General features: G+C 36.3%; 1 protein-coding gene across 19 annotated transcripts in view; it reads left to right on the top strand.

The window, feature by feature from the left end:
• The window catches only part of RALGAPA1 (Ral GTPase activating protein catalytic subunit alpha 1), a 142,620-nt gene that overhangs the window by 87,885 nt on the left and 27,709 nt on the right, over window positions 1-27,026 (top strand). For all 19 annotated transcript variants that reach the window (XM_027726887.2, XM_039386686.1, XM_039386673.1 and 16 more), the window contains 5 exons: window positions 1,288-1,359; window positions 2,294-2,417; window positions 4,159-4,314; window positions 14,709-14,867; window positions 16,727-16,854. In XM_027726887.2, coding sequence (XP_027582688.1) covers window positions 1,288-1,359; window positions 2,294-2,417; window positions 4,159-4,314; window positions 14,709-14,867; window positions 16,727-16,854 — 639 coding nt within the window. The remainder of the gene's footprint in view (window positions 1-1,287; window positions 1,360-2,293; window positions 2,418-4,158; window positions 4,315-14,708; window positions 14,868-16,726; window positions 16,855-27,026) is intronic.

Here is a 27,026-nt window from a genome sequence, read left to right as displayed (position 1 = left end):
GAAAGGAGGAACCTGTTGCCTTTATTGTGATTTATCTTCTTTCCTTAGAACAGTGTTTGAAGGCAAATTGAAGGAGTGATGTATTTTCTTTGCTTCCCATGCATGTTCCTACAAAAATCGTTACCTTTCTATGCCAGAATAAGACTCAAAGTGTCATATTCTCAGCTATTGTGTCGCTGGATAGTGTCCTGCTGCTCCGTCTGCGAAGAGCATGCTTGCATGCAGCCTCAGAGCATTGCATCTGTGTTAGCTAATGAAAAAGATGTGTTCCCTACTAAGTATTTCAACATTGGCCATGCTTGGGTATTGTTTGGGTATTGTTTAGAACAACAGGAGAGAAACCATGTTCAGTTACAAAAGTAATGTCTCTGTTTACATTATTATTTTTGGGGGGTGTGGTTAGGTGCATGTCTGCATATACATGTGGGTATGTACAAATATTAACATCCTAGAATTTATGAGTCTTTCTGAAATCTTCTTTTGCCGTTGCTGTCAAATTCCATATTAGAGTTATTGAAATATTTTCTTACTATGAAGGGAAATGGATATTCTGTAAAACAGAAATCATCTGTGTCACTGGGATATCACTGGAATCGGACAAAACGTTGGTGTTACAACCTTTCTTATTTTGGATCTTCAATTCCTCAAGGCGGTCTGATTTTGAACAGTACTGTTCTTAGGCTCATTCCACTGTGTTTTGTGGGAAACATCTTAAGCCCACTTGAAATTAAATGGAAACTGCCTTTCTTGCTCTAACATACTGCTTTGTTTTTTTCTTTTAATTGTTGCAGCTGGCTGGGTGACTACTGAGCTATGCTCTGCTCTCTTCTGCAATTCAGAATAACAAAAGCTCTGTGTTTAATGCACTAACTCCCTACAACAGTAGATTAATGGGGGTGTCTTCTGTCACTAAGCGTATATATTATGGCCTAGTAAAGTGTGGCAGCTTATATATGCATCAAAGAGAGTTCTGTCCGTTATTCTGTAGAGAAGAGATGGATCCCAGTTGGATCCAATAGGTTGACAGAAGAAAGTGGAAAGAAATAAAGGTTGTACTCATGGCTATAGTATAGAAGATTTATGTAGAATATAGAAGATTTCCTGGAGTAAGAAAAATTGCATGTATATTTTTTTAAAGATATCTTCATTTTTAAATATTTAAGAAAGGACTGTTGAAAAGGCAAAAGCATTTGTTGACTATTCTTGAATGGACCTGGAAATGTTCTTGTACTGTTCGGTATCCATTAGTGAACAGGTGATAAAAGAGTTACAAATTTCTCTATTTAGAAGGAGCTTTCATCTCCTGAAGAAAAATGAGAAGTTACTTCGAGAACTGAGAAATTTGGATTCAAGACAATGGTAAATTCTTTTAATGACTGCCTACTTATTTGTTTTAAATGTGCCTTTATTCAAGTGACTCTAATTGCATAGATGTGAGAGTTGAGCTGTGTTTTTTAATAATTTCTTGAATTATTAATGTATTTTGCACTGTATTGTTGTTATTTTTATTATATTGAAGTTGCACTGGTGTTATTTGTAGAGTGAAATTCTGCAAGTAGAATACCATGAGATAAACAAATGTCAAAATTACTTATAATTATGAGCATTTGTATATACACAACATTGAATAGTTTTAAAACTTTGATAGATCAAAGTCTCCACATTTTAAGCTTTGGTTAATTGTTTAGCTATGTTCTAATGCTCCTGGTATTTGAAGACACGGAACTCTAGTTGGAATTGGAGCACAGAATTAAAAATCGAGTTATTTTTGTAGAAGTTGAAATTAAATCCAGGGGAGGTTTTACAAGTATGAGAAACCACCTTCAGTTGCTCCAATGTCTAACAGCAAGCTGTGAACAGAAGACATTGCTATTTACTTAAAGATTCTTCATTGAGTTGCATAAGCTGCAGTTACCACAGTGTTCAGAAGGCACTGTTAATAATGGGCGGTGCAGTGTGGATAATGCCTGCATTACATTTGCCCACTTCAAAAGTCCGGCTATTCCATTAACAATTGGTACAGCCAGCACCATCCTGCATCTTAGAAGTGATAAAAGGGGTAAATGCTGCTCAGTTACAGCAAAACTTTAATCTCTAGAGAAGATGAGACTAGAAAAGACAGAATGGGGATATGAAAATGTAGAGGGTATCCAAAAGAAGCCATATAGTTGCACTTTTAGTCTACTGTGTATTTTTTAGGCTTGAAGAGCCATACTCTGTCTGTATTGTTCAAATATTTTGGTTTCATGTTAGTAAAGGCACTGTTATGCAATGACCATCCTCTGTTTTACAGCCGAGAGACACACAAGATTGCAGTGTTTTATGTTGCCGAGGGACAGGAAGATAAACACTCCATTCTTACGAATACTGGGGGAAGTCAAGCCTACGAGGATTTTGTAGCTGGTCTGGGCTGGGAGGTATTTATTAAAATGTTTTTATCCTAGGTTTGTTTACAGATAAAATTACAAATCCCTTTATATATTGAGTCTTTGGCTCTTCAGCATTACTCCCAAGTACTGAAATACACTTGTTTGAAAATGGAATGTAGAGAAGAATTCCTGTTTTAATTTCATTAGTAATACTAGCTATTTAAAATTAAGCTCTTACAATTTAAGAAAGTTTGTGCAGGCATTCTTTAATGAGCAGTCCTGTACTTGGCTTTCAGGGAGGCATCTTGATTTCCCTGTAAGCCTGTAAAGTGTTAAGTCCATTGAAATTTGAGCTTTGCTCAATTTTGGGACTCCAAAAAAGTACAAACAAGCAGCTTTTCACATACTCTCTCCTTCGTGCATGCCTGGAGGCATGTATCAGTTCACACACTCCACCCTACTTCTCTTCCAGCAGTCAGAAATAATGTGATGTATCCTATCATCTGTGTGGACTTGCAGCTCTTTAGTCACTTGTTTGATACTGTTACAAGGATTTCCTTTTTTACATCCTTTCTTTTAGACCATACAACTGTAAAGTTCTATTTGGCACTGTTGCACAGAATACAGTAATGGCTTTTGCTCCTGGCTGGCTGCGTAAGAAGCTGGAGGTTTTTTGTTCCTCTTGTAACTTGTGCTCATCAGGACTGTCCACGAGTGTCTGTCTTGTTTGTTCTTTGCTCCTTAGGCATATAGGAGTATATGTTCCTTAGGTGTATAAGAGCACTACCAGATTAGCTGTGTGGATAATAACTCTGACTTTTACACAGGAACAGAGAAAAACTGGTAGAAATCTGCTGACTGTCATGAACATAGATGTTTATTTCCCACATTTGGGAGAAAACAAAAACACATTTGTACCTTCAGATATCCTTCTTTGGTGGTTTAATTCTCTTAGGCATTATTAGATAGTTTAAAGAGTTGGTAATTTGGATTAATATTCCATAATGAGACAGCTAATATTTTAATATCTTAGCATTAAATTCTAGATCCTTTAGTATCAGAAAAACAAATATATCCCATATGGGCAAAGATTAAATGTATTCACATTTATATATGTATATAAAATATATATTTAAAATATATATATTTATATATATAAATATATATTATATATATTACAAGTACATATTCGAGATATAACTTTCTGTAGTCACTGTTTTAAAAGTCAAACAACACATTAAGCATGCTCATTTATTTCAGTGCCAGACTATTCCCCACAGAACTAAGACTTACAAGCTTATTTACAAATTCTCAGTTACTTTCCTGAGGTTTTTTTTTCGTATTCACAGAGTGAAAATTTCTCAAAAAAATATATGAAAGGTAACAAGACAATGTAAAATTGCCTGGCTCTCATACAGAGTTTCTTCAGAGCTTAGGTCAAAGTTGATGTGGTATCACAGAATTTAAAAAAGTTCAAAAAACACACATAAGTGACTACACTCAAGTGATCAGGGAATAATGCAGTAAATCTTTTCACAACCTTTCCTTTTCTCTAACCTCATCTTCACAGCAGCGTCTGTGGTGACCATGGAATATAGAATGCTACTGCACAGCAGTTGATTTCCAGTCTAGTCAGTGAGTCTGCATTCTTTCAGAAAAAAGCACAACTACTCCTGTGAAAAGAATCTTCACTTTAAAAGTTCAGTTGAAAGTGCATTTTAAAGCATAAAGAGTGTATTTATCACCTGATAATTTTTTTCTGGTAAAGTTTCTTGGACTTTATTTCTAGGTTAATCTCACAAGTCATTGTGGCTTTATGGGAGGACTGCAAAAAAACAAAAGCACTGGATTGACCACTCCATATTTTGCTACCTCAACAGTAGAAGTAATGTTCCATGTGTCAACAAGAATGCCTTCTGATTCAGATGACTCTTTAACAAAAAAGGTGGGTGTCTCTAAATAAGTTTCCCTTGGTAATAAACCCAGAGCAATTAGAGTCAAAGAAAATCCAGTAACTTAAAAAACACCCCAAACATAAAATATCATAACATCTTTACCTACTAATAATTGGTATTTTACTGAAGTAGCTCAAGATGTATAGATTATTCTCTACCAATTCTAATTTTACCATACTGGTGATTTTTGCTGTCATTGCAACTGTTGTCAGGAACACATGTAAAGTGAGGAAAAGTGCAGAGAGGTAATGGTTGGTGTAGAAGAAAAAGCATTACATCTGAATGATGTCTTAGTACTTTGAGACCTTAAATGCCAGTTAATAAATATGTGGTGAGTACTTTTGAAGATGATTTTTATTTCACTTAAGGGTCATCTTTTGGCTATTAAAATAATTTTCCCTTTAAAAAATAATTAAAAATATTAAGGCAATATTTATTGCATATAAGGTGTTTTGTCTTGGAGCAGACACAGATGCTCAACAGTGGTATGATCTCGTATAGCTGCATTAAGAAAAAAATGGTTTTCTGTATTGGTATTTTTTTCTTTAGAATTTAATAAATTCCACATTAGTGATAATAACTTACAGTCTCGAACATGTGTCCTATTATAAATGAACAATTAGGTATCATTAGGCTGTCCCCCCGACCTGAATACATACATCTTCAGATGTGCTAATCCATTCAGTAGACACGTTAATGAGCACTGGTTGAAGTGTAATATTGAAGGAAGTGAAGCTGGTTGACCTCAGCATGGAGTTTAATACTTGTAATTAAATTAGACAGTAGACAGTTAGTAAAGAGAGAAATAGCCATGCCTCTGGCAAGCTTCAATTATTAATGACTTTTTTGTTCTTTGTGTTCCACTTGAAGAAAAAAATATTATTGTTCTTATTATAGACTGAGTTCTAAATCCTCCCTGTTGCATCTTAGGTTGGTTTGGTTGGTGTGGGGTGTTTTTTAATTAAAAATGTTTTTGCTTGTATGCCTAAGATGCTGCATCCTTTCTGTTCTTTATTTCCTGAAGTAGAGCCAGGGCAGTACTTAGGTTGTTAAATGATTTATAAAAATAGTTTAATAGCAAAAAATAACTAATTTTAAAATAAGATTGTTGCTACTGTTTCAGTATAGAACAATGTGTATTTTTGTTTCTAGGTGACTGGCTTCTTTATTTTCTTAAACAGAAACTGGGTTTTATAAAACACGGCTTGTAATTATCCTTACAATGTTTGTTTATAATCTGTTTCAATTAGAGCATTACAAAGCATTGACAAGGGGAAGGATGGGTCACAGTGAAAAATAATAATGATTAATTTGAAAATGCTGTGGACTTCAGCAAGACCTCATGTCTGTTTCTAGAAGCATGTCAGGAATGAGTGTTGTAGGTTGCTCAAAGAATCAGCAGCAAAGGCATTGGCAAAAGCAGGGTTAATATTAACATGAAAGTGCAACAAAGTTCATTGGCAAGGTTCAGTCTGCTACTTACTAGTGATGGTTAAAGCACACAGAGACAAGTCAGACTAAAATATAAAATGAATCAATCTAAAACTAAAATCAACCAAATATGATCTACATGGAGGCTGGGGATGAAAAAAGGGTAAGGATAAAAAGCAATGAGGAAGATCCTCCCATTGAGTCACAGAGTGGAACCTCTTCCCGAAGTTAGCCGCAGAGGTGAACAATGTTTTAGGCCTAAAGGTTTTAACAGCACTTAAACTTAACAGCACTTAAGCAACAGCCTGATTTAAATTAATTTAACAAAAGATTCCATAGAATTTACTATAAGCACAACAGTAATTCACTTATAGGCCTAACTTACTTATGAATCTAAAGTACTTACGAATTTAAGAGAGCAGCATTCATAGCACATTTGCTACAGCATATTCACAGTCGCACACACACAGACCTAAAGCAGTATGTACAAGGTATATACCTGTGAAAAATTCTCCTCGAGTTCAGTGAAGTACTCACATCGGATGCCTTTGCATTTTCTCAACAAGTGAAGGGTTGATCCTTGGGGAGTGGGATATCAGCCCAGGCTCTATTGATGGCCGTTACCTGAGTGTAGCAAACTTGAGAGTTCGCTGGCTCTGAGAGGTGTCCCGCTCAGAGGGAGATTGCTGGCTGCAGCCCACTGATGGTCTAGGAGAGCTCAAAGGGTCTCTCTTAGGACCGCTGTTTATGGGGTCACAAGTGAGTTGACTTTAGTCATAGTAATTTTCCATCTTGTCCACAATTCGATTCAGTAACTGTCTTTGAAAGTTCAATTACAAAAATGTTGTTCCACCTGAGTTGTTATTCAGGCAAGAAAAATAAGTTTCCAAGACTGTTTGTTAAAAAACAGGAGCTCGTTAGACAGCATAAGTTCCTGGTGCCAAACAGTGTTTCTTATAAGCTCAAGGGGAGCTTAGCCTAGGTACTGTTAGGCCTAATGAGCACTTCTAAGATGATAGCGCAGCCCAAGGACAGGGGAGGGAGGGATGCACCACCACAGAACACCCTGAATCTACATATAGCTGTTCCTGCCAGGCAAGGTTCAGTGCTAATCCAGACCTCAACTTGTGAAAATATTGTCAGCTGGACTTTTTAACAACTCCAGCTTGCCCCAGGCCTATTTCTCTCCTCCCTTACCCACAATCTCACTCATCAGTAATTTGGAATATTTGAGCTCTGTATGGATATGTAGAGTGTATCAAAAGATTGGAATTATATTTGTGGCTCAGCTACTGATCAACTGTTTATTTAAGATATTTTATTTCTCTGTGACTTTCTTTCCTGTTTTTCCTCAGTGTTTTGGTTTTGTTCTTTTTAAGCATATTTTCCCAAGAACGGAGGCCTATGAGCCTCTCTTTATTTCTCTCCTCCCTTCCCTAACACCTTTTGGCCCATTCCAATGGAATTTAATAGAGACATGTTTCAAAGCTGTTCATTTCATGTTTAATGATGATAGGCTAAGTAAAGGAGATAGAGGGAGTGAGACTTTTAGTGCTCCTACTCAGCAAGTAAAGTCTGCATGGGAGGAAGCAGTAGATATCAAGGAACCAGCACCAGAGAGAGATGTTATGAAATTCATCCCAAACTTGAGAAAAGCATCAACTGAAGTTTACATCTTGTGAGAAACCAGCAAGTGGTATCAGGAGACATGAGTAGGAAAACAGTCTTAATTCATATACTAGTTCTGCAACTACTCATGATGCTTGGACTGAACACATCAGCAAAAGGAATGTGTTTTATGAAATCCTGGTTAGCTCACACACACTGTCAAAATTATTTGAGAGCCATGTGAGTTCTAAGAGTTGTAGTTATTATGAGTGCATGTACTGTTCATGACCTCTAGAGAAACCTGAGATTTAAGCTTCTCTGCAGGTCTTTCATGTGATTTTTTTTGTCTGTTTTATTCAATGGGAGAAAAACAAGCAAACTTACAGTAGCTGGCTTTGAACTGCTGCTGGTTTTTATTTTGTAAATGTGCCTAGAGGTACATGATAGGTTCATCTTATAAATGGAAAATAAATTAAATTAAAGCAAAACTTCTTCCTGCCAGTTGAGCCACTACAAAATCAAGATTCTGCTGTTTCAGGGGCTAAGCCATTTTTAAACTTATTTTCCATCAGTCTTACAGAGTAGTAAAAAAAAAATACCTCTGAAGTATTTGTTTCTGAAGATGTGAACAAGAGCAAGAAAAGACGTGAATTCAAGAACTGATGAAAATCTTCTGAATGTGTAAAGGAACTTAACATTGAAATGCATATATAAAATAGGTATTTAATTTGCAAATAGTAAATTAAAGGTTTAATGCTGATAATGCAATCCGTTCTGGTTTTTTTATAATTAAAGGTTAGAGTAAAAAGGATTTACACTACCCTTACAAGAACAAACTTGCAAAGAGTTTCAGGACTAAGTAATGTGAGACTCAGTTCACAGAATGAGGAAGCTCGTTTATGTACCTCTACAGCCTATCACCTGTCTAGTTCCTCCTTCCTTAGGAGGAACTTCCTAGAGGAGTGAAGGCATTGTAAGTGAGATATTATTCACCTAGTATGTAAATAAAAAGTAGTAATGTTGCTAATGATTGGAATACTAATTCATCTTGAGCTTTTGGTGTATTATGCTGTTCTAAGTTGTGCGTGACATCATCCTAACCACATAAAACGTTTACGGTTCCCAGCATTTATAGCGGGGGGGTTGTGTTTATTGTGTTATTAACATGTAATGGGAACTTGAGGGTTTATAGTTGGAAATTATTAGTAGATTATTTTTTGGATACGCATGTTGCTTAAAAAAAAAAAAGAAATAAACAAAAACCCAAACACACCATAGTTGTTGAGACAAAGTTTTGTGAAAAATTCATCTAGAGGGTACATACACTGTAGACAGCGTGCTGCTTACATTTAATGGACAAAAGTAGCTGCATTAAGCCATTACTTCAGATATCTCTGCTCGTTCTGTTCTTTTTATAATAAACACTTTCATTTTTGAAGAAAAAAGTTGAGGCTAGCTGTTGTATCATAAGAAAATATAATAGCCTTTTTTCTCCCTCCTTTGGGTAAGTGGGTATTAGAAATTACAGTAATTTTGGCAAGAGTTCAAGGGTTAATGCAACAGATAAATAAAAGGAATTTTCTGTAAATTGAGCCCTGCATTATTTCACTTGTCTTGCCTTTCGAAACCTAACTCATTTAATTTTAAAAAGTAAATACTTAAATTCTTCCTGACAGTGTGCTTTGCTTTTACTATCGTTTATTACTTCAATTATACTTGGTATCACTTAGAACAATCTGCCATTTGGAAATTTCAGTATAGCCTGCAGCTTCGTATTAAGTCTGGCTGCTATTGTAACATGTACAGCATATGACACTAATGTATCAAAATTAGATTTGATCATCCCTCCTGGTTGTATTTATTTCACATTTCTTTTGTATTCAGTTAACATAAATGTATTAGGAGAGCTGACACATGATGATGGCTATAGAGTAAGAATATTTTAAAGTATTTTGAGTTAAATTTGAAATTTCAGGTAACCTAACAGTCGGTCATTTTTATATATTTGCTCTAATGGAGTAGAGTTTCAAAGTTAGCCTAAAAAAATCTGTTTGTCTCTGGTATCTCCTCAGGGCTGTCTTCCCGACAACACAGGTTTAAAATGTCTAAAACAGAGCTCTTAATCTCTTTCTCATTGCCACCTTTTCAGATCACCACAGATAACATGACCATTGTGCCTGTCACTTGTGCCCATAGCCTGAAATCATCTTTAATTTGGTCTACTTTCTGGATCCTTACATTCAGTCTGTGGTTAAGACTCTTCTTTTTCCTACCTACCATTGCTTGCAACATAGCCTTTTCGTACACGCAGTTAAAATTTATCCACTATATCATAAACTGTTGTTTTGATCCCTGAACCTTCCTTTCTCTGGCCTTGACACTTGCATTCTTGAATAATGCTGAAGACCTTTTTCTTGTCTTTAGCACCTTTTTACAGCTTCTTTGCATTTGTTCAGCTCTGTTTCATGTCTTGCCTTATGCTTAGATAATAAACTCTCCAGGGCAGTTTGTTCTGTGTTTGGAGTGTTGGAATAGTGGTGTGTAACCTATAGTTCCAGGTTTTCGGCCATAATGTATTACTAGTTACTTGAAGTATAACACTATTTTAGGGCTTTTTATTATTTATATTATTGCTGTGCCTTATGTCTCTGGTGCTGATTTGCACTTTGATATGCTTACTGTGAGGTATGCACATGTGAAGTTGTAAATTCGGGAACACGAAGTCAGGAAATGAATGTGAAGATGTAGTGGCTTACACAACTGGTAGTGAGCTTTGAGTAAGCATTAACACAGAATACAGTCTTGACATCTGTCCATTCCGAGTGCACCAAATCCCATTCTTTTAGATAACACCAGGACCACACCTTGGGAAACCATGTTTCTGTCTGTCTTCAGGGTTTCAATGAGAAGAGGTGGTTACAGTTTGGTATCTTTGTCCTACTTTGTCCACAACACTGAATTCTGTGATGTTTCCAATTCAATACAAAGATATAAAGAATCCAAATTAAAGTTGAAAGAGGCCAGGTTCTGACTCTCCTGTGGTTTAATGATCACAGTGAATGATGGATTCTGCAAATGTTTGTTGTGCTTGCAGGAGAGCTTGGTTGTGGAGCACTACTCAATTACAAGATCCTTCAATAGGGAACTGAATAATTGAGAAGAAAATCTGAAATTCTTCTTTCTAAAAAGTTTATGCAAAACCTAGCAGACCTTGGAATGCTTTTCAAGTTAATTTCATGTATCGGATCTCTTCCATGAATCAAGTGTTGTTGAGGAGTCAAGTTACCCCCATTCAAGTTTTCTCATAACCTTTGCTTACTGACCAAGGTGAAGACATCTAACAGAAGTAACAAGGAGCACTGTGTTAGTGTCAGAGCTTCTTATGATCAAATCTTGAAGAAGGAAACAGAATGACTTATCCAAAACTTAGTTATTCTTCAGATATAAAATCAGCAACACCTGACCTTGTTTACTTCTCTATTATTTTTGTCAGTCATCTGACTACCCATAAGGGAAACAAGGTTTTGATCTTTGTTTTGATCCTGAGTACTTTTCATTTTGTTATAAACCACCATTCATAGTTTATACCATCATCCACCTACTTGCACCATCTGATTTTGACTCTCAATCCATTACATGTCACAGAGATGCCATTCTACATTTTAGTCAAACTGGATCATTGCCAGATCATTCTCAGTAGTAATCATGAGGTGAAATACATCTGATAGGACTTGGAACTCTTTGAAATAATCTGTTTCATTTTCCCTTTCCTCTGAAGTAGTATTTTCTTTTAGCTTGGAATGTATGCTCATAAATCGATGGGGGTATAAAGCAAACTTTGAAATTGGAGAGAAAAGTCACTAATGGCTTTAGTACCAAATATCCAAAAATATGTGTCCCTTGTCAGTAATCCTTCTGAAATAACCACACAGTACACTTCTATCACACCAAAATCTATATTAGTCTAATGTGAAAGCGTGCATCAGTAGCAATGCTCTGTCTGGATAGCTTTCACGGAAGTGCAAGAACTGGTGTCCTGTCTGATTAGTTGCAGATGTCAGTAACAGGTACATGGGGTAACATTTGAGAAATTAAATTCAAAGGCAGTGATGCTCTCAAGAAGCTGCACTATCTAAACTCTGTATGGTTTTGATTATTTCTTTGGCATATACACTGTCACCATCACTTGTTTCTAATAATTCAATGAGGTTTTTTGTCTCCAAGTCCAAAGATGTTAAGTAAAGGAGAAAATAATTCTTTTAGTGAATAGTTCAATGTTGCTGAATTAGGAATGGTGCAGTGCAGTGATGGATGTATTGCTTTTTGGCAGTCAGTTCAGTGAGTTCAGTCAGTGCTTCAAATGGCCATCCCTCAACCTAGGATCATGTAGTTTTTTTACATTCCACATTTCATGTCCCAACTGATTTGCCTCATGCTTTCTCTTTGGCTAGGCAGCGTCATCCTCCCTGAGCTTTTCACTGGCTTCTAAGTGTGAGCCCATCAGTCCCTGATAGCCTATCATTGTCATATTTCAACAGCTAGTTTGACTGTCACTTCACTGAGGAAGCAAAATGAGAATTTTTAGGGTTTTTTTTTTTAAATCTGAGGTGCGATTTCTCATTGACTTCTCTGGTGATAAAGCCATTTAAGAAGGTGACAACCCTGCTTTCTGCTCCTGCACCTTCAAAAAAAGGTGCCAACAAGTTGTTTTCTTGGGCTATGTTTGAGACCAGTACAGTTACATGAACTGAGTTTAAAACAAAAACTTGGGGATTAGTTTTCCCCGCTTGGATCATGTCTTTGATCCATTTTGAAAATGGTCTCATGTATGTCTGGAGAAGAGGAGATGACTAACTGTGGCAAAGAGAGGAGGCCAAGGATAACAGTTTATTAGACAGTGATGCTAGAGAAGAATGAAATTAAACCAAACCTTGTGTAAACTGAAAAAATAGAATTCTGCCATGATGAAAATCAATGGAAAAGTCTGTTCTGGTGCCAAAGTGCAAGGTTTCTTTAATTAACTTTTTGCTACAAAACAAAAGGGTTAGAAGGAGAAGTTGCTTTTCTGATAATTTTGGGAGTTGGGGGGGGGGGGTTTTAGTAGTGTATTTTGAAGTTTATCTTAGCAAGTAGGGAAGTGTTCCAAGCTATCACCAGGAAAAAAAAACAGCTAAGTGTGCTTCATATCACTCTCTTATCACTCTTATTGACTTTATTGCTCTCCACAAGTAACCAAAAGGAGGTTGTGGGATACTGGGGTAAGTCTCTTTTCCCAAGGAACAAGAGTCAGAACTAAAGGAAATGGCTTCAAGTTATGCTAGAGGAGGTTTAGATTGGATTTTAGGAAAAATTTCTTCACAGAGAAGATTGTCAAGCATTGGAACAGGCTGCCCAGGGAAGTGGTGAAGTCACCATTCCTGAAGGTATTTAAAAGATGTTGTAGATGCGGTGTTTAGAGACATGGTTTGGTGGTGGACATGGCAATGTTAGGTTAACAGTTGGACTTGATGATCTGGAGATCTTTTCCAAGCTAAATGGTTCTGTGATTCTTAAGATTGGAGAGGTTCAGGCTCTCAGAGCAATTCTGCGATTAGTTGTCTTTTATGATGTTCATCATGGTTACATGTTATCCAAGGTTTCTGCATCTGCTGTTTGTGTGTTGCACATAAGTCATTCAGGTTGCTGCCTGGTTTTATTTTAATCTAGTAAAATAAAGCTCAGTGTAGTGAATGTTGTTTTAACCAATTCTTCTGTTGGGTTGTTTTTGCTGTTGGCACAAGAGCACCCCTAACTAAGTGTTATTCAAAATAATTCAGCCATCTACACAAGAGGAAAGAACAACTCACTTCAAAGGCACTGCAGCCATTGTAGATTAGACATATGAACGATCTGGTCTAGGCAAAACAAATGACTTGTTGAGCATCAAAGAAGGAGGGTATTGATACCATCTGTCCTTTGCCCAGTTCAACACTGAAGAAAATCTTTTTTTCATAGAAAGACAACCCTTTTTCAGTCTGATACAATTTAAAGCTAGAAGAGATGAGAAGAGATGAGAAGATACAGCTTCTTTTTTCTTTTTTTTTTTTTTAAGTCTGCTACTGACAACTGGTAAAGCCTTTAAATAAGATGAAGGTAGCATTCCAGGAGGTTTTGTAAAATAAACAAGTGAATACTTGCAGTGAAATTTCTCTGAAGACTGTGTATATGTTTTGCTTTTATTTAAAGTTCAGTTGTGTTCTGAAAATGAGTATGGCAAATTGTTGCCTTTTTATTTACAATAGCTTTTTGTACGTGCCCAAATTGGTATCTGTATGTTACCTGTTACCAGCAGTTCACAGTGCAGTCCTTTGAATAACATCAAGGTGATTGACAAACTCCTCCTACCTAAAGCTGTGGAAACAAATTGAAAACTGGGGGTGAAGATAATTGTCAGCTGTAACTGGTGATGCACTAGGAGATAAAAAAGAGATTCCAGATTGAATTTTCAGAAATAATGCTTACTGGAAAGAATCTGATGTTTAATAGTGTGAATATATTTGATCAGTATACATAAAACCTGTCTGCATAATGTGAACATTTGTTGTCAGATGGTAATGTGTAGCAGAAGGAACGTTTTGGAGCTTCAGTGCAGATAATTCCAGAATGTTGAAGAAATTCCTTAATCTGGTTATATGATTACACCATGGATTTTGAGGAACCCATTTGGCCATTCTGAGCCAGATCAAGAGCCATTTTGAAGGGGTTTTTGGGGGGTGGGGTGCTGTTTTTACAAAGTTATACTGGTTTCATGGGAAATGACCATTTAGTTTAGTTAATTTGGGGGCTATGGAAAATGCAGTAGCTATTCTCCTTTAAACGATTTGTGTTTGTGGCAGGCAGTTTGGAATTTGTCTGGAATTATGAGGTTAAGTGCTCAGATACCCAGCTTTTAAAAAGATGTTCATTCATATGCTTAAAACGTTCATATAGAATTTAGTAATTTGCTGCCTATCTGTGATGACAGTCTGGAACAAATTTTAGTAAATCAAGTTGAACCACTTTACATCCTTGGGATAATATCAACAAAATTTTAGCTTTCAGTACAAAACATTCACATATCTGTTAATTTAAATAGAAATTGACACCAGTATATAAAAATCTATAGCACAAACCAATACTGTCGACTAATATTCACACTGAAATTGTAAAAGAACTATAGTGTAATTTGGTTTTTTTTACTCATTTTTCTTCATTTGTTTTTAGTGGGTTTGTCCTTTTGAAATATGTGCATTTTATATAGCTGTATGGCTATAGAATATTAATTAAGGATATTTAAACTGATAGGTTTTTATCCCTGATTTTCTAGCTAAGACATTTAGGAAATGATGAAGTACACATTGTCTGGTCAGAGCACACTCGAGATTATAGAAGAGGAATAATTCCAACAGAATTTGGTGATGTTCTTATAGTTATCTATCCCATGAAAAACCATATGTTCAGTATCCAGATCATGAAAAAGCCTGAGGTAAGGGTTTGTTTTCTTTTGTGTTTTCTTCATATGTTTAACATGACGTGAGTTTTGTTTACATTCTGAGGTCTTGGTATAATAGACTGGTCCAACAAAGTGATGTCTTGAGCACTGACAGTTGCAGTGGTGGCAGGAGGAAAAGGGAGAGCTCAGTGAGTACAATGCATAGTAAAATCAGTAACTCGAAATTGCAAAGGCCTGATCCTGTAAAGCATATCTGCTGACAACATAATCTAGGAAAAAGCTAGAATATTCTGCATAATAATTTAAATATTAAAATAAACTTGCCGAACCTTTTTGTCACATTTGATACATAACTGAGGTAGTTGAATAATGGTCTGCTCCAACTTCCTCCATCCATGTCATACTCCTCTTTCTTTCTCTCAAAGCTAGTTATCACTTTCTTCTTGACTCCGCACAAGAATTTGGAGATTATTCAGTAAAGCAAGACCATTCAACCCTGAGGCATATGAACACACATTCTTTATAATGACTGTTCCTCTAATGTCAGTGCTGGCCTTGTTCTTAGAACAGTGGTTTAGGGTAGTGAACACTGACTGAGTAAAAGTAGTCATGAGTTCTTGTACTACCTATTCTGTGTGTGATGTCACTTGCCATGAATTTCTATACTTTAAATATTACTAGAAGCACTAATATTAATAAATGAGGTACATGAGAGGAACACCCCTTTATGATGACTACCTCTATGTGTTGATATGCATGAAATGATATTCAGTTTTGTTATTACTGACTTACATTTTTAATTAATAAGTTTATTCTTTCTTTTGCTACTTTAAGTACAAATAGATGGATTATTGGGAGCATGCAGGTTAAGAAGGAAAATGAGAACTGTTGAAAACAGCGATTGTTGTTAGTCCAAAAAGAGATTCTTGTATGTGAAGAAAGAAGTACCTTCCATCAGATTTCAGTATTCTCAGAACTACATTAAATGATGGCAAAAAAAATATAGAATCTAAAATTCTTTTGCAGCTCTGCTCCCTTTACTGAGCTGATGCACAAATTTTGCTGCTCTTGACCTGCTTTATGTCATCAGCTTCAGAACTTTATTCAAATGTACAGGAAATGCAGATAGTTAATACTGAGTGCTTATTTTGTTGTTTTTTTTTTTTTAGTTGCACAATGATGATTGGAGAAATCATGCCAAGTAGAGAATTATGCCAAAACATAAGATCTATCTGTTCTGTATATCTCTTGGGTGCTACCTGTACTAAATATTGAGGTTTTCTACTGATCTCACAAATAAGGCTTTACACTTAGGGTCCGAAGAGGCCAAACTTTGACCACAGATTTCTCCTGTAAAGGGCTTACAGTCCATTTGTATAGATAACGTAGAAGGGCAGAACAGATAGAATAAAAGAAAATAGAAGGGGAGGGTCAATGCCCCGGTAATTGTATGACAGTTGCACATCGAGTTGGTCCTTATGAACATGTTAATATCTAAAGCCATGATACATGCTATTTTAAAATTTGAGTAATTATTACTTTTGCTTACTACCACCTACAGTATTGTCAGCTAGCCTTTCAACCTCATAAACATCATATGCATGACTCTTACTAGGATTTTGGCAGCAAATATTGAAAATAATCTTTGATGAGACGTAGTATTCAAAAAGTTGCTTAATTTTCTTCAAATACTGTGTTATCTGTTGCCAAGGATATCAAGCTGTATATTTCCACAAGAGAAAAGGTCTGACATGTAGCATAATGACCGCTTTGATAATCTAGCAATGAGGAGGGAAAAAGAGATATATTTGAGTGCTCTATTGTTAATGTTGATTGCTAATTGTTACAGCTAAGATCTTGCTTTATGTTGAACTTCTACATTTTTTATTCAGGTTCCATTTTTTGGTCCACTCTTTGATGGTGCTATTGTGAATGGAAAAATTCTACCTATTATGGTTCGTGCAACAGCTATAAATGCAAGCCGTGCATTGAAATCATTAATCCCATTATACCAAAACTTGTATCCTTTCACTCAAGTGGTTTCCAAGGCATATGCATTCCCTTGCAGTTCTACAGATATGACCTTCATGTTTTCTGTCATTTTATTTTTTTTGTTGGATTAATATAGGGAAAATATTTTTTTTTTAATGGTGACAGTACCTGCCTTTAGGGAAATTAAACCCGTAGAAGAGTATTCAGATGAAGACCATCTTTTTTTTTATTAAAATAATAATAGATTCAGTGCTGAAAATTTGCTTGTTTCTGGTTTATTACATGTATTTATCACTTTTTGTTAAGAAAATTATTTTAATGACCATTTTGTGAGTAGTCTTTCTAAAATAGCAATGTTGTGATGTTAATGATCTTTTCTTCCTTAAATATATCAAGTGTTTATCCCATATTAGAGAGACTTAAGTTTTATTTTCTAATTCCAAGGATGCTGCTTTCTTTCAAGATGAATTTGTTAAATTTTTGTCATACAAATTTTGTTATTCAGCTCAGAATACCAACTTGTCGTCAAAATGATGTTAGTGTCCTAGTAAATGTGTCAGAAAAGGCTGTCTCATTCTTGTAGTTTTTTGGAAGGGCTGCTCTTGGAAGAAAAGATTTATCAACAGAAATTAAAAAATATAAGGTAAGTCAGTCACTTATACTTCTTCCCATGTTAAGATTTGAGTTCTGTTATATACATGTTAGTTAAATCAACAAGAATATACTGTTTTTGAATTTCATAAATTGAAAGATAAGTTTAAATTTTAATCCAAAAGAAATTCTGGGCTTAATTTCCAACCAAGCTGTAAATACTAGTATTTGTCATGTGACAGATTGTTGCTAAAATACTGGTTTTTTCTGTGGCTGACTGTTAATACTTGCAGAGTTTCGGATTAGATATGATGAAATGGATTTACAGATGAATGATGGATGTGTTTTAAGTGATCACATCAGATGAATGATGGATGTGTTTTAAGTGATCACATTAAGTGATGTTTATGCCATTTCTGTAGATGACAGATGTTGATTCATTGTATTTTTATGTTTGGAAAGGTCTGATCTTTTTGTCATTATTCAAAGTGGCTTAGTCAAAGAATTTAAAATGTATTATCATCATCATTATACCATGAAAAATGATGGTTTATAGCATTATATTGATGTATAGTGATGAGCAATTGGAGAACAATTTACTTTGAAATAACAAAGTTTCAGTACAACCCCCCCCCAAGCCTATGTATTTAAACTTCTTTACAGAATATGAAAGTTGTAATAAATTCCTTGAACACAGCTTGGCAGCTCGATGTCTAGGAATTGGCCAGTTCCACAGAACCATGCATTGCATTTTTAATTCAGTTCTCAAAATTGTACTTTTTGATATGCATCAAAGCACAGCATGTCATTTATTACATAATGTGGCCTCCACTAAAATGTTGGTGTGTCTCCTAATATGGTTAACAAGGTAATGGGAAAGCATTATGTGTATTTGATATTAGATGCATTGGTTGATGGGTTTCACATCATCATTTGGTTATGAAGCTTCTGAAGTACCAGTTGATTGGGCACTGATGTTAAAGGGTGGCTTTGTTAAGTAGTTGGTGGAATTCTTTTTCCACCTGGCTTGGGGTATCAATTCGGTGTTTAGTATGATAATGTAAAAATAACAATGAGTCGTGAGAAGTTCTTTAAAAGCTGTTTGCTTGATGTGAGATTAGAAGAAACTCTACAAACTTCCTTGACTTGAATTAGGCTATGGTGGAGTCAGTTGTGTCAGTGCAGAACAGCAGAAACTGTTACAATTCCAAGTCTGGCCTAGCTCTTAGGGGTTTAAAAACCTCTTGGTTAAAAATGTCACGGACATGCTCATGCTCTTGGTGTTCAAGCCATGGCAAGACTTGAGGTCAAGAGGGAATTTTCCCTCATACAAGAATGGCAAAGACTGATGTTTCCTGTAACATGGACAAGGTCTGTTATCTAGGAACATTTGAAAGTTGAATCTAATTATGTTCCTGCAATAGCGGGGAATTGAAGATGTCAAGGACTGTCTTTATTGTCTCCCGCTTTTTTCCTCTGGGATATTTTAGCTATGGCTGCAGGAGTTCACTACTGGCTTTTAAGTTTGCAATGGACTGAAGGGTGTGGGGAGCAGACGTATTTTATGGTCTGTGGTTAAATAGCTTTTCTGGAAACCCTGCCAGACTTAGTGTCTCTTGCAGAAAACAGACAGGATTCGTTGATCAAGGTAGTCTTTCCTTGTGTTGGAGTGTTGCTGGAGCAAAGAAGAAGAGGGCTCAGAGTGATGAAAACAATACATTCAAAGAGGGAGGAAAAAGGGAACAAAATTATTTTTCAGAAGGTACACCAAAAGCAGAGTCCAAGCTGGAGAAGTGAAGCTGATAATCAAGGATTTTCACAAATTCAGAAGCGTAATGGTTTCAGTGAAAGAGAATTCTGAAGTGAACTGCTTGAAATTAATCTTTGTTTACTTACTTATGAGTATCTAATATACTGGGGCAGTGCTAGTTTATTAGGAACATTGATGGTGCTTAGTGGAAATCCAGTTAAATTTGGATCTCAAGTGCACAAGAGTACTTGAGACTTGTAGTACTTGAAATGTGTTTTGTGTGACATTCCTGTATTAGCTCTTCTTTTTACAGTAGTAGACCAGCAGAAATCGTTAATTTCAAAGCCAGTGTATGGATGTCTCCCTACCTGCAGGGGTGTGGTTTGTTTCATGGTGCTGTGTAATACTTGGTGGGCACCTTTTGACTGAGTAGAGGGTTAAAGACATATATTTATGTCTTTGCTTGTCTGGTTTTGAAGAATGTTTGTAATATCACATTGTAGATCCTTGTGGTGATGGATCACGGTAAACTCTTAATGAAACTAGGACTGTGTTGATCTGCTTGCATATGGGATGGGAAGAAATTGGCACTGAGTTTGGCCTTCCTACTTCCAAGGAGAGCTTATCCATCCTCTGAGACAGTGCATTTTCTAAGTGCAGACCTGACTGAAAAAATCAGCTGTCATTTGTAATCAGCAGGGATATTCAGTCTTCTTCATGTAACCTGATTGCAACTTTTTCCTTAATGCGCTGGTCTGTTAATCACAACGTGGCAATGGGTAGTACGTGTGAATGGCATAATAATGGTTGCATGGATACAGGAAATTTTGCTCATCTCTCTCTTATAGTCTTCCCTAACCTTGAGTATGTGCTGTACAGTCTGAAGTAGCTTTCTGAGACTGACATATTCTGTCAATCACCTTCCTCTTTCTGACATTATTTTGACATCTCTGATAGCACACTTAGATAGCAAAACACTTTGAAGATTTGGTCTTGTTAGTGATTTTTAAAGGTTTTATCTGCTCAGTGTTTTTATTCTTTGCTTATAATACCATAATAATATGTTTCCATGTTGTAGTATTTTAAGATTAAATATTTACTAAATTCATCAGCAGGCATTAGTCATGCATGACAGGTATCCTGCTTTATTTGATACTTGACATTCTCATTGCTGCAGCAGTGTGAAGAGCATATTGCTATTTGTGGTGGAGTTTTTACATCGTTTTGTGGAATTTGCTTTAGTTTACCCTTCAAGGATTCTCTGGTCCCTCATTGTCTTTTGCTGGACTGGCTTTTTTGTACCAGTACCCCCTCACCAACAGGTGGCATATATGCACACAGTAGCGAATGACAAACACAAAATACTTGTCTTGTCTTGCTAGTGAAGCAGCAGTACCCCCTTATCTCTCTCATAGCTGATGTATTTCTTCTTCTCATTGCATTTGTTGTTGTCTTAAGAAGTGCATGCTTATCTCCTGAGTACACTCCAGCTGCACATATGCTAGGAAGACTTGGAAGAGTCATAAATGCAGGGGTAATAATGGGACTGAATGTTGAGAACAATCATTTTCACTGTGATGTAGAACAAGTAGGCCAATATTTAGGAGATTGTTAAATACTCCTTATTTACTAAATTGCATTGAAATTCCTGATATGAATGGCTTTATTCTTGGCTCGCATCTCAGAGCAAGGTCTTTGTCACATTCTGAATTCAGAATCAACCATGTGTGGGAAATGGATCAATGCTAAATATTTTAAACAATAGAAAGAGTGGCTTCATATAAAATTTTACTTGAACTTCCTGAATAAACAGCAGATTTTAGCCAGATGCCAAGAGGTATACCTTGGCATAGTAGGCACCTCCAGTGATCCAACTTGTTAAAATTATTGCAACAAAGCAGGAAAAATACTAGAAACTTTTTGGGAGTGAAATTCCAGCTGTGAAACAACGAGTGTCACTTTTTGCACATTGTACACAAACTTTAGAGTGTTAATAATTATTCCAAACTATCTGCACTTCAGATAGTGCACTTCAGACACTGTGCTTTCTGTCTTACTTAGTATTCCCCTACCAAAGGATGCTACCTAATATATAGCTATACACACAGGAAGAAATTCTATTTAGCATCTTTTAAATCTGAAATGTATTGACATTTTAGACATTAGGAATATAGATGACTATTTTATCCTTAATCATCATAGCCTAATTTTCACTTCTTTCTAATAATCTAAAAAATCTTTGACCTAATGCCAAGAACTGGCATTTCTTTTGGGGGGTTTGTTTGTTTTTTTTTTGGTCACATGAAATCAATTAATTTAAATAGCAGAAACATAATGCTACTTTAAGTATTCCATCTAAAAATGTTATCAAATAAATCTTAACCTAAATTATTGGATAAATTAATCTTCATTATCAAAACTGGAAAATTGACATCCTCCTATTTTTTTGGTCTTGTGTGACTAAGTAATTGATACTTGATGTATTGTAGTTAATCTTTTGACAGTTGTCTTCCAGAAAAAGGGAAGATATTAACCCCATATGGTGTCTGACAAGACAGTAACTTATTTATGAATAAAATAATATCTGTGAGTGGCTTGTTAAAAGTTTACTCTGTATTAAAAACTGATCACCCAGCAAAAGCTTTTTTCTTGAGGTGGTACTCAACTGCCCCAAGAAAAGGTTTTATTGGAACTGGAAGGGTTGCTGTGTGCTGTGCCTGCTTGACCATCTCCTGCCTCAAGATAGAACTGCAGGCACTGGAAAAATGAAGAAAATGTTCTTTATTATGGCATACAGTGAGCAAAGAGTATTCTTCAGATTCTGTGGCCACAGTTGTTTCACTTAATTAAGAATACTTGTTTTATTTGCATTTTCAAAATGGGACTTGTGAAGATTTTGAAGATTTCTCACTAGTACAGAAACTTAGAAGTTAAAGCTGGAAAGCACTGATTTTGACAATGCCCATTTCCCTTCCTCCAGGTCCAGTAAGTTTTCTATCCTACAGATGCATGAGCATCTGTAAGTAAAAAAGTGAATAGAGTGATACTGTATCAATGCCAACTGTGTATCAAATGGGAGAGGCATAAGGGTTGCTCTCTCTTAGTTTTGGTATAGTGAAAGGAATAATGCATGACATTATTATAATTGCTCTTCTAGTACTTTCTGATTTAGAATTTTTTTTATATGGCATATGCCAAGACTCTGCAAACTTTACTATATTTCAGGCAATACAACTTTGATACAGGACATTTAATAAGGTTTTAACATATCTGTTACTAATTTTTTCTGTCATCACAGGGGAGAAGATACCAACATTAAAAATAATGCTTGATACCCTTTTTTTTTAACTACTTTATATGCTTTACACAAATAAATGAAAATTTCAGGATTTCAGTGAATATTTATTCCATCTCTGAGTCCTGCTGTTGTAGCCTTATTTCATATGAGTTCAAGTAAGAGCCATGTATAAGTTTTTTCCAAAAGAAAATAGTTATTTCTAAAATCTGTTTTACTGTTTAGCAACGAAAACTGTTTTCCAAGTTCAAGTAAGAATCATAAGGTACAGAATATGATGTTCAGTCTTCCCTGTTCTTTGAATTGCTCAGTTTTGCTGTTCTCCCAAATCCTACCTTTGCTGCCAATGTATTTGATCTTTTAATAATTAAAAATGTGATTAATTTCCTGCATACAATGATATAACATGAAAAACTGAAGATTTCAAAGACATCATGTAATAGTTTCTCTGTGCATTATAAGACAACCTAAATATAAGAGAAAAGTTTTCACAAAATCGTGGAATATGCTGACTTGGAAGGGACCTAGAAGGATCAGTGAGTTCATCCCTTAGCTCTGCACAGGACCATCCCCCAAGAGTCACACCATGCACCCAAGAGCATCATCCAAACACTTCTTGAATTCAGACAGGCTTGATGCTGTGACCACTTCCCTGGGGAGCCTGTTCCAGTGCCCAACCACCCTTTGGGTGAAAGACCTTTTTCTAATATCCAACCTAAACCTCCCCTGACACAACTTCAGGCCATTCCCTTGGGTCTGTCACTGGTCACCACTCTATAAAGTCATGTGTATATCATAGAATCATAGAACCAAGTTGGAAAAGACCTCCTAGATCATCAAGTCCCACCCTTGATCCAATGCTGCCATTACTAGACCATGGCACTAATGTGTGTCTCCTTGTAGGTATGCAATGGCAATAATAGCTATCTTTATTATCTTTACAGTACTTTTCCCCTGAACTAATGCATCCAATTAATGTATTTTCCTGTGATGTCACGAGTATATTTGAACAAAAAGAGACTGCTGTAAGCAAAATTCCAGGGGAAATACCAGGAAGATATAATACCAGGTTACTTGCATACTTGGATGACTGAAGTGTTCAGAATGGCAAACCACTAATGCCAAAAAAAGCAAAATGCACAGCACATAAATAACTGCTGCATTTAAGAATGTTCATATTAAAAAATGGTATTTTAATATGTTATACAGAAAATTATACAGTTTGAAATATCTCATGTAAAGGAATTTTATACACAATGGCAATGTGGTGTAATAGAATAATTTAAAGTAACTTTTGTATGAATAACATCACATTGAAGTTTGCCAAATTAAAAAAAAGGCCAAGTGAAAAAAGAGCCAAGATTCCAAAGCATAAATTGTGCTATTTATGTTCATTAAGTATGGTTTGAAATCCTGTCTTAGGGACATCATGCCTAACTATATATCTCATGCTGCTCAGTAAATGAGAAGAGTATTGATTGGCATATGCTGCTTAAATCGATCACCTTGACAGCCAGAATTACAGTAATCTGTCAGTATTAATGACTGTCTTTCAAGCCTTGATACCTCTCCTTTGCTTGTCTCATCTTGCCTCACTTCTTTTGAAGTGCATTTTCTTGCAACCTCTGGTTTTGTCAGAGTAGGTACTTTTGTAGGGGGTTTTTGTCCCCTGAGTCCAATTTATTGGCTTGATCGTGCAATTAGAGTTAAAATGCAACGCCAGGGAGCAAAAGTAGACAGTGTTCTGAGTAACAATTGGACCTCAGAGGTAGTGCAAGCCTGTTCTCAGCCATGATTCATTAGTTACCTGTTGAAAGAATAGGATTGTTTTGCAATGAATAATTCCAAAGCATCACTTTAAATACCTTTGATTTTAGCCACTATAGACAACTGATTGAGCCAACATTTGTGATAGGCTTTTAAACTCTTTCCTTAGTCTTTGTCATAAGACACTTCAAATAACTGCTGAAGAAATACTTGCAGATCTGCATACAAAGCTGCTGTGTTTACTACATTTTCATGTAGTGAACATAATTTCACATAATTTCAATTGGTTTTCATGCATTTTTAATATCAGGAGTAAATTGAAGTATGAAGCTTGAAAGCTATTTTGTAATCCAGTATATTTTCATGTTTATGGTCTGTGATTTTTTTAGCAAAACTCATATATACTTTTCTTTAGCAACATTTCTGGATTTGCACATGTTCAAGTAAACACGCCTTCATTAGTAACTGCCCAGTTTCTAATCCCACAGAATCTGCCTTCTCTACTGCTTCTAATGAGCTGTCTGCAGATATGAATCATAGCATGGAATGGTTTGGGTTGGAAGGGACCTTTAAAGATCATCCAGTTCCAAACCCCCTGCCCTGGGCATGGGCACCTTCTACTAGACCAGGTTGCTCAAAGTTCCATCCAACCTCTCCTTTTATCACTGCTGGGCATGGGGTATCCACAGCTTCTCTGAGCAATGTGTTGCAGTGTCTCACTACCCTGACAGTAAAGAACTTCTTCCTTATATGTGATCTAAACCTACCCTCTTTCAGTTTAAAGCCATTACCTCTTTTGCTATCACTACATGCCCCTGTAAAAAGTCCCTCTCTGGCTTTCTTGTAGGCTCTCTTCAGGTACTGGAAGGCTGCTGTAAGGTCTTCCCGGAGCCTTCTCTTATCCAGGCTGAACTCTTTCAGTCTGTCTTCAAAGGAGAGGTGCTCCAGCACCTTCATGACCTCCCTCTGGACTGACTCCAACAGGTCTTTCTTATGATGTGGGCCCCAGAGCTGGACACAGTACTCCAGATGGGGTCTGATGGGAACAGAGTAGAACGGGGGAATCACTTCCCTCCGCTAGCTGGCCACACTTCTTTTGGTGCTGCCCAGGGTACTGGTGGCTTTCTGGGCTGCAAGTGCACATTGTGGTCTTGTGATGAGCTTCTCCTCAGCCAACACCCCCAAGTCCTTCTCCTCTGAACTGCTCTCAATCCGTTCTCCACCCAGCCTGTTGTGGTGCTTGGGATTGCCCTGACCCAGTTGCAGCACTTTGTAGTTGGCTGTTTTGCACTTCGTAAGGTTTGCACAGGCCCACCTCTCAAGCCTGTCAAGGTCCCTCTGGATGGCATCCCTTCCCTTCAGCATGTTGACAGCACCACACAGCTTGGTGTCATCGGCTGAGGGTGCACTCAGTCCCACTGTCCATGTCACCGATAAAGATGCCAAACAGTGCTGATTCCAGTATCAGCCCTCAAGGAACACCTCGTCACTGCTTTCTGGACATCGCATCATTGATCACAACTCTTTGAGTGTGATCATCCAGATAATTCCTTATCCACTGAGAGGTCCATCCATCAAATCCATGTCTCTCGAAGTTAGAGACAAGAAAGTCATGTGGAACAGTGTCAAATGCTTTGCACAAGTCCAGGTAGATGAATGACGTCAGTTGCTCTTGCCTCATCTACCACTTTAACACTGTTGTAGAAGGCCACAAAATTTGTCAGGCACAATTTGTCTGTAGGAAAGCCATGTTGGCTGTCACAAATCAGCTTCTTATTTTCCATGTGTCTTAATATAGTTTCCAGAAAGATCTCTACATGATCTTGTCAGGCACTGAGGTGAAACTGATTGACCTAAACTAGGATGCTGGAAGCACATGTTAAAGAGATATAGCGTAAGTGCATGGGTTTAAGAATAATAATGCTGTTGTTATCACAAGATATCTATAACATATTTTAATTAATAGTACGGCTTTTTTCATTAGTCACTCTTCCCTAATGAAATACATGAGATTCTCTTGAAAGTGGTAAAAATGCAAAATATCAAATGAGACAAAAACAATTGACTCTAGTAATGTAATTTTTTACTAATAATTGCACTTACAAAGGCCTGAGTGCTCTGCTAATGTCACAGACAGTTATGGGGGAGACTCAAATCTTTTTATACTACTTAGAAAAGTATATTCTAGGTTCTTCTACATTCTTTCATAAATAGAATTTACCCATCTGAAGGAGGAATACTGGTTCTACTGATTACTGTACAAAATATGAATGAGCTTAATGCTGTTAGCATTCTGTTTTAGAATAGAAGGATGGCAGAGGGCTATCCTGAAAAACAGTGATGTGTTTTATGATCCTCCTAGAACTTCTGAGTCTGGATATGTCAGTACAGACAGCTTTGAGAGAGGGAAATTGTTCTTTGTGATGACATATTTTTAAGGTAGGAAATTTTTCTATGTGGTAAACTAGAAGTTAGTAGTGGAATCACTCTTTCATTTTAAAATGTGTTTTAAATTTCTGTAAATTCCTCTTTTAAACAAAAATTTGCAGGGAGAAGGCTACAAGTCCTTGAACTGGGATGAAAAAGATAAACTAATTCAATCTTACGCAGAGTTGATTGCCTTGTATGTAACACAAAGTGACAGGTTTTTTGTTAATACCTACTTAACCTTATTAATTGATTAAACAGTTTGGATAACAAAAGCTCTTTGTTAAAATGTTAAGACTCTTGCCCCCTTAAGGTGTTAAAATTCATATAGATTTCTTTGATAGCTCTCAGAAATCTGTGAATAAAAGTG

Source organism: Pipra filicauda, unplaced genomic scaffold (assembly GCF_003945595.2).
Source record: "Pipra filicauda isolate LSUMZ 115617 unplaced genomic scaffold, ASM394559v2 scaffold11_size5308982_pilon, whole genome shotgun sequence".
Classification (NCBI taxonomy): Eukaryota; Metazoa; Chordata; class Aves; order Passeriformes; family Pipridae; genus Pipra; species Pipra filicauda.
Note: the sequence above shows the minus strand (reverse complement) of the source record. Positions and strands in the feature narration are given on the sequence as shown.